Source organism: Lepidothrix coronata, unplaced genomic scaffold (assembly GCF_001604755.1).
Source record: "Lepidothrix coronata isolate B3197 unplaced genomic scaffold, Lepidothrix_coronata-1.0 Scaffold9, whole genome shotgun sequence".
Lineage (NCBI taxonomy): Eukaryota > Metazoa > Chordata > Aves > Passeriformes > Pipridae > Lepidothrix > Lepidothrix coronata.
The window spans coordinates 10,108,533-10,116,738 of NW_016690189.1; the positions used below are offsets into that span (position 1 = coordinate 10,108,533).

An 8,206-nucleotide genomic window follows, 5' to 3' on the forward strand; every position below is an offset into this window, starting at 1 on the left:
GAAGATATTCTGTCACAGAAGCTTAAAACACAATATGATGCATGAAGCTACCAACAAAAACAGAAGAAAGTGAAAGTTTTCTATTTCTCTTGAAAAAAAAAAAAAAATTTACTGATTCCTTTACACTCATCAAAACATTACCAACACATTCACACAGACGAAACTGTTGGTATGAAATCTCCACTTAAATACTAATAGTATTGAATTTCAAACATACGGAAATTTAAGAGATACAGGATAATAATGAAACTTTAAATTGCTCTTCCTCCTCGTTCTCTTCTGCTGTCTCAAGCAGTTCTGCTTTACCACCTGTTGTTTTTCAGGCTTGTTCTTTCATTAAGTGCAGCACTTGTTTAAGACAGACATAATGCTAACACTCTCCATAAGCATTCAGATTCAATACAGATTCATTCAGGACAACATAGGTTGTTATGCCTACATTGTGTTCTGCAATTTTCCCACATACTACACAAGCCAGTAAAGTCAGTCACGTAGAATACACTCTGTAAAATCACTACAAGCAAAGAGAGAAGTGGCAAAGTACACATTTTGTGTTCTTTGGCTCCTAAATGAAGTAGATAACTTCCACAAAACTAAAGTGACATAGAGGTGGAATACACAAAACTGAAAATAAGCAAAAAACCCCTCTTATTTTGCTACTAGCAGAAGCTTCAAAGTTCATCCAAACAACTTCGGTAATTTACTTACAGGAAGGATTCTAGCCAAATACACTCTACGTTCTAGCCAAATAAAGGTGTTACACCGGCATATTCTAAAAGGAGTCACCTCAGATCTCTTGAGATGGCAACATCCCTCACCAATCAGGCATGTCTTACTGGTATAAAAGCAGGGAAATATGCAGGGCAAATATTTAGGTAAGACATATATCAGTGGAGCTGTACCAAATCATGTAGGATATCACTGCTTATATCAGGATCAGATGATCCTGATATCCACATAATTAGTATGCTATTCTTTGTAAACCCAACATTCATATGAGCTTTACAATGATTTCCTGACTATGAAGTGAAAACAATTGTCACAAAATTCATGCAATTTTTTTCTATTGAAATCTCAGTATGCTCACATCCTTTGCTTCAGGTGAGCAAAAGCAAAGGTCTAAGTTCACACAGAACATTAACTAATGACACAACTGAAAACAATTTGGGTTTCTGCCATACCAAAGAGTTTTAAAGGTCTTACTGTTTTCTTTGTGAAAATAGTAAGTAAGACACAAAGAAAGAATGGAATTTTAAGTTGAACTATGTGCTACCATCGATAAACTTAAGAGTTAATATCTAATTGAGGTGAAGAATGTCATATTCAGTGAGGCTACTTAACATAGAGGCAAAGTTTGTAAGCTGAACTCCATGGTTCTTAGACATATTTTGATAAACTAAACTGTTTTTCACAGAAAGGCATGGATAACATGGATAATGCAGATACACAGAAGAGTCAGACTGCTCATTAACTAGAGAGTAAATTTCAGTGATACTAAAAGTCAAAACCAAAAAACCACTTGGAAATACCCTCATACAAGTCTGTATTAATAACACCTGATCTCTGTCTATATCCTGGATACACACAACTCAAGATTCAAAGCCCTAACATAGAGATAATCCCCTTATAACCACAGACAGTATAACAGTAACACCACAGTGAGCTTGTGTAGGGCAATCTAGATTCCTATTGGAAATCTTTAACACCATTGTTTCATACAGTTGTCCACAAAGTCTAACTTTGTGGAAAAAAGAAGGAATGCCGAAGGATATCTGCTATCATCATAACAGATGATATCATCATAACAGAAAAACTTGCAAGAAAAGGTGCTGAAATCTCTCACCCATTGAAAATATGTAACAGCATACATGAAGATTCAACACAAGTTTCAGTTCACTGGGAACTCTTCACAAAGTAATGATCCCAACGCTACAGAGAAGACTTTTCCTAGGCACAGTGTGTCTTTCCTACCTTTGTAAAGGATGATGCCATTATCCAGACACTTGTTTCATTTTAGGGCACATATATTACGAAACAAAGACACTCCATCATCCGCATTCACCAAAACCTCACCTAACACAATATGGAGCTGACAAAAATTCAAGCCTCCTAATGACAAACTCATCTCTACAGTTTAGCTGCTAAATTTAGTTTCATATTCCACAGCATGCACCACGTAATCTGAAGAGCAACAAAAAAACATGTATTTTATTCCTACCCCTACCCTCCTTCTCATTTTCTACCACAGCCTTGGAAAAGAGCAGTGCATGTCAAAGATAGAGGACATTTTAAAAAATTTTGAAAGGCTGAGAAAGCAAAAAACTCATCACCAGATCCTGACATAAGTTTGTTACAAGTTGAGTAAAACAAGCTTTATTACCTTCACTGTTCTTAAGATGTAACATAGCAATAAGTAAAACCCTTTATAAAGATTAAAAGTAATTTAGAAATCAAAACTGTTTCAAAATGCAGTTTGGGTTGTCTTCCTCTTCTTGTTCTCAGATCCTAAAGACTCATACCTATGCAAAATTTTTCCTGGCTAACAAATGTAGAATGATAAGGCTCCTTCACAACACCAGAGACCATTATCAGTTCATCTAAAAGCACTGTGAGCTGCTAAATGGAAACTGCACTACTAAATGACACAATGCTTTTAAATTTGCAAATACAGTATCTAGATATTAAAAAAGCTGCAAATTGTTAACATGTGATTAACTGATATTGCAGCAATCTTCATGGGAAACATTGCAAAATCAATGATGATTTTGGGGGAGCTGGACAAGACCTCTAGAGAGCCCTTCCAACCTCAACTGGTCTGTGATTCGTGGCATAAAATGAAAGTACTTCTCTGTAACTGAAGGAACAAGTTCTTATCTTCTACTTGTTCTTCGAAGTACATATTAGATTTGTCTTTGTTCAAACATAAAGAGAAATACAATCATTAAAAATTAAAGTAAATTGAGGTAACAGGGTAATTCTTTCCACTATTCCTTCTTTCAATAGATTGTAATCCTGTCACTAATACCTGCTTTGTTGAAGATGACAAACAGGCAGCAGTTTCAAGGAACTATGACAATTGCAGAACAGAAACCAATAGTAACAGAGTAAAAAGTGAAAGTGTCTCTGTATTGCAGGAAATTCCTTATGCATTTGGCTCCATAATCCTGTTCTTACAAAACATATTAAAGAAAATCCTGAAATAATATTATCATTTTTGTTGAAATACTGAACTCCTGAAATTTAAAAAGCCACCAGATTTACAGGTGCTTGTGTCACTTGAATTCTGTTTTTCTGAGCAACCCACTTCTGCAACCACTGAAGCACAGTGAAAGAAAGCAGAAAGAAAACATTATCTGATCATGTGATTAAGAACACTCATAACAAGGGGCTTAACAATGCTGTCCGTATTTTAGGTAGCAAACACACTCTTTCAATGTCAACACAGTATGGATCATGAGCCTCAACTTCAACTTGGAAACCTCAGATCATCTGTCATATTCTGTAAGCTCCCTAAAAGTGATGAAATGTGTCATAATCACTTGACATAGCCTTGTTGCATAAGCATTACCACAACACATGAGAAAGCAAACACAGATTTATCAACACAAAAAAGTACTTAGTTCTAATCTACTCAGCTGTTTATTTGAAAAACTAGACAAAAAACAGCTCATCTTACTGCTGCCTAGGTCCCAGGCACATTTCAGAGTCTAACCTGTAGTGCAGAGTCTAGAGTTCACTCCTCTTTCCATACAGCTTGCTATACAGCACTATAGGACACAAACTTAAAGTCAGCTATTCTGTGCACACTTCTGATTAGAAAGCTGACTCAAGGCTGATGACATCTTCACACTGCACTTCCATTCACACAGTGCTCAGCTATTTTCATGTGAGGACAAGATTTCTTTATCAGCATTCCCAGCTACATAACTCACGAATAGGATGAAGAAGAAAAATTATTCTACTACTGCTTCATACATCATGTTTAGCAGACAGATATCAAAGGATTTGGAATGAGAATTGTGTTTTTCCATGTGCATCAACAACAGATTAGTCAAATGACAATCTGTCAATTCATTTGGTTTGATTTCCTCTATAAACATTTTCAGAAATACCACACAAAAGTAGAATAAAACATTTCAGAAAAAAATAAGCAAAAAATGGAACAATATTTCAGGTTATATGTTTTAAGATACAAAAGTAAGCTCTGAAGAATTAGCAACGCTGTGGTATCATGATATATCAAGTACCTAACAGGTTTTTGCCTCTCTTTAGAAAACCTTGAGAAAAATGTGATGTGGCTTTTCAAAACTGTATCAGTCAGATTGTGTACTTTCTGCAGTTTCTCCATCTTTCAAACACACGACATTGACAGCCACATAATTTTACCGCAGGTTTGTTTGGTTGGTTTTTTTGCTTTAACCCGCGAGGCACGTTAGACATGATTTCAGTCACACAGAAAACGACGAACTTATTTTCATCCCTCTGCGTGCACCCGGACGCACCTTTATTGTCGCCCGGCTTCACCTGTGCCTGCAAGAGCTCAGATGTCGCGACCTGAGCTGCAAGGACACAGGCCGATCTCCCTCAGCCCCCGCCAGACAGTGCACGGGGGCAGCTGCTGTAACCTCCCCCGCCTCGGAACCACGGCGAGGTTCGGGGTGTTCCCCGCTCCTCTCCCTCTGCACACCTCGAGCAGCGGGGGCGGGCACCGTCTGCCCGGCGGGGAGGCGGCCGGAGCCCGGCGGTGACTCACTCGATGACTCCCTCCTGCGCCAGGCACACCGACCCCCTCCCCGCTCGCCCGCCGGGCACCGGCTGAGGGGGCCACGGGACACCCAAGCGGCTGTCGCCGCCGGACAGTCCCACACGAGCACACGGCCACCCCCTCCGCCTCCAAATCACTGCGAGGAGGCGGCTCCAGCTCCACCCTCCGCGGGCAGAATGAAGCCCGGTCCCTCCGCCCCGCACTGGCCCCGGGAGCCGCTCTCTGGGATAGGGACCCGCCGCCACCCACGCCCTGCACACCTCTCAGCCTGCCCAGGGCATGGCGCCCCACTGACCTGGAGAGATGCTTCAGGATCTGCTTCTTGATAATCCCCGCCATGGTGTCTCTCTGCCCGCGCCCCTCACGACAACCAGCCGGGACCAGGAACGCGCCTCATCCCTCTGCGCGCCCCTGCCCGAGGCGGGGAGAGCGCCGGGAGCGGAGCCGCTGTCCCCGCTGGCGCTCACTCAGTGCCCGCCGCCATCTTGGCTGCAGCATCGCCCGGTGACGGGGGCGGGACGGGCCCGCAGCCCCCGCCCCGCGCGGGGAGAGGCGGCCCCGGCGGGCGGAGCGGGGCAGGGTCGGGGCAGCGGGAGCGGCGCCTCCTCCCCTTGCTCGCTCGCAGAGCTTGGGCAGTGCCGCCGTCCGGGCTCAGCGCCCACAGCCTGTGCCCGCCCCAGTGCCAGTGCCAGTGCCAGTGCCCGCCCCAGTGCCAGCGCCCCCCTTTTCCCCGCTCTCCTCCGCCAGCTGTTTCTTTCATCCCTCTTCAGCCTTCCCATCTCCAAAACTCTGAAAGCGTCTCTTTGCGTCCCCGCCTGTGGCTCTATCCTTCCTCCGGCCTGTGGAGCGTGTCCCAACAGCCGCACACCTTTGCATGGGCCTGATCTTGGCCGAGCTAAAAGACAGGATGGCAGCAGCTTCTACAGCACCAGACAAATGGAACATGGCAAGGTGAAGAGCTTACTGTCAGAAACTTATAAGGCTTTGGCAATAAATTCTTATATATACACACACATATATTTCCCTTAAGCTGAATTTCTCAAACCCAGAGACTTGTAAAATCGTGTTTCTCCGATGCTTATATTTCACTGGGTATCTGTGGCAAGTATAAAAACTATGAGTTATTTTACTTCTGAAAGAACAGCTTATCATGCTGTAGCAAAATCTCCAACTTAGTTAAAAAATAATTGCCTTGTATTAGTTTTGTTCATCCAGTAACCCTCTTGTGTGGTGGTCCCTCATTCAGAAAAGGTATCTTGAAGAGTTTCAGTGGTAGGTAACCAAGGACTCTAAAAAGTAGTATTAACTGGGAAAAAAAAAAAATTATCAGTTAGAAAACTAAGAAGCTTTTCAGATGTGACCTCCATATGAAGGATGGCTTGCTGCCTCTGTAATAGTCTAGAGCTGCAAAGGAAAGACATCAGATAGTATTTTCTCTGCTTCTCATATGCATAACATTAATAATTTACAAGCAATGAACCAAAACCCCAAGGACCTTTAAGTCGGAAATATGAAGCAGTAATAGAAAAAACAGGTCAGGAGATGAACATTTTCAATTGATTTTTCCAGACATTTAAAAAACAGTCAGTTGTGCAATACTGACCTCATTATATTCTTAAAAGAGATTTATAAAGTAGAAATGAGCTGTGTATGAAAGCTAACACTTTATGCCTGTTTTAAGTTCAATTTTCTCAGCTAGGAAAAAATCTACCAGTATCATGGAGAAACAATGCTCATCATCATGATGGATCAGCTTCTTATCAAGAGAGAAAATATGAGGGGCAAGGAAAGCAGGACCCATGCTGCGTGTTCTCTTTCAAATGTCTTGCAAGCATAGCACTGACAGAACGGGGGAAGTCCTGAGGCTCTTCACCAATGTCAGAACCGAAAACCAGAAATATTTCTGTGCAGCAGGGCTAATCTGAATTGTAACCTCATGTTATCCCTCCCATCTCCTGGAGCACACTGAATGGAGGAACAGAGGAAAATGCACAGATCAACACAAACCACATACCACATTCTCCCCACCGCCTAGGGAATTAGAAGGGCACCAGCTTTCCATGTTGATTTCAGACCTACCCAGTCACCATGGACCTGCCTGATGATCTCTGGACTATGTCTGATTCTTACTCATCCCACTAGTCCTGATCCTGGCCCTGACTTGAGGATTGACTTAACTTGATGTTGGACCTGCTTTATCATCAGCTTGATGACCTGGGCTCTGGGCTTCGCTCCCACCCTTGCCAGCCTTGTTCCCTGGTGGTGGGACAGGCCCTTTCTAGCAAGGTCCTACCCTGCTGGCCACAGTATCCCTCCCAGCTCCTGGCTTTCCTCCCTTATCTAGCAGCTGGCACTCATGTTACCAAGAAAGAACCCCACTTGTGAGTGTGTCCAGGATACTAAAATGATCTCAAAGAAAAAAATTGTCTTATGCTTCCCATAGGTATTTTCAGGGCCAAATTGCGAACACTTTTAATTTAACAGAAAACCCAAGAAGGTGCGGATGTAGAGTTTTCCATCAGGTAGTCACCTCACCCATCAACCTGCCCCTCACTGTCACCTAAATAAAGGTAGAAGGATTCGAAGTCCTGGATAACGCCCTCTCTGTCAAAGGCTGCAATAACTTCTTCCTCAAGGGCAACTTCCTTTGGATGTTCTAAACAACCTGCAAATTCTGTACGTGGCACCATTCAGTCATTCTGAGGCTGCATGTTCCCACAGAGCAGAGCCAATAAGCACCTGTGGTTTGTATAGGGTGTGCAGAGGGAGTTTGACTTTTCATGTGGTCATAGGGATTTCTGAATGGAATTGAGAGGAAAAAAACCACAAAACCAAGTAGAACTCAAGCAACTTCAGAAACATGAAGGTCACAGAATTAGCAAAAAAAAATTTGTTTTTTCCCCTAATAAAGGAGATGTGGTTAAAAAAAAAAACCAAAAAACAATAAAATACAGCAAATTAAATGTTACCTAAGTTTCAGTGAATGCTTTGTACCATACTTGCAGAATGAGAAATTTGGCATGGCTTCATATGGATAATGCAAAAGATAATGGTCTGTTTTCAAATGCAGATGTGCAAGGCTTAGGTAGTCTGACAGACCATTATTCAAAGAGCATCACAAAATATCAATTCTCACTGTTGTAAGGGGCAAGGTACAAGGTTTGCTGCTGCATGGACTTTTGAAAGTCCTATTTATGTGTCCTTCCTGTGTGGCTGACTTTGTTACGTACTCTAACAACAACAACAGAAAGTATTATCAGAAGTGCCATTGCAATATATGAGTGAATGTGTAAACAAACTCAATAAATATGTATGAATTGCCCTCAGGTAGCAGTGACAGTAAATATACCAACTTTAGTTCCAAGAGATTTTAAATATTTATGTATATCAACCACTACACATAAATCTAAGTGAACTCTTAATAGCCTGGCACTTGTCCTG

The 8,206-nt window shown here is 42.2% G+C and overlaps 1 protein-coding gene across 4 annotated transcripts in view; it reads right to left on the bottom strand.

The window, feature by feature from the left end:
• UHRF1BP1L (UHRF1 binding protein 1 like) overlaps window positions 1-5,264 on the bottom strand; it is a 58,580-nt gene extending 53,316 nt beyond the window's left edge. For 3 of the 4 annotated variants that reach the window (XM_017804285.1, XM_017804286.1, XM_017804290.1), the window contains exon 1: window positions 5,061-5,264. In XM_017804285.1, coding sequence (XP_017659774.1) covers window positions 5,061-5,104 — 44 coding nt within the window. In that variant the 5' untranslated portion in view covers window positions 5,105-5,264. Of the gene's footprint in view, window positions 1-4,502; window positions 4,573-5,060 lie in introns of those variants that run through there. The other variant, XM_017804287.1, reaches the window with a different exon arrangement.
• Window positions 5,265-8,206: the final 2,942 nt, after the last annotated feature.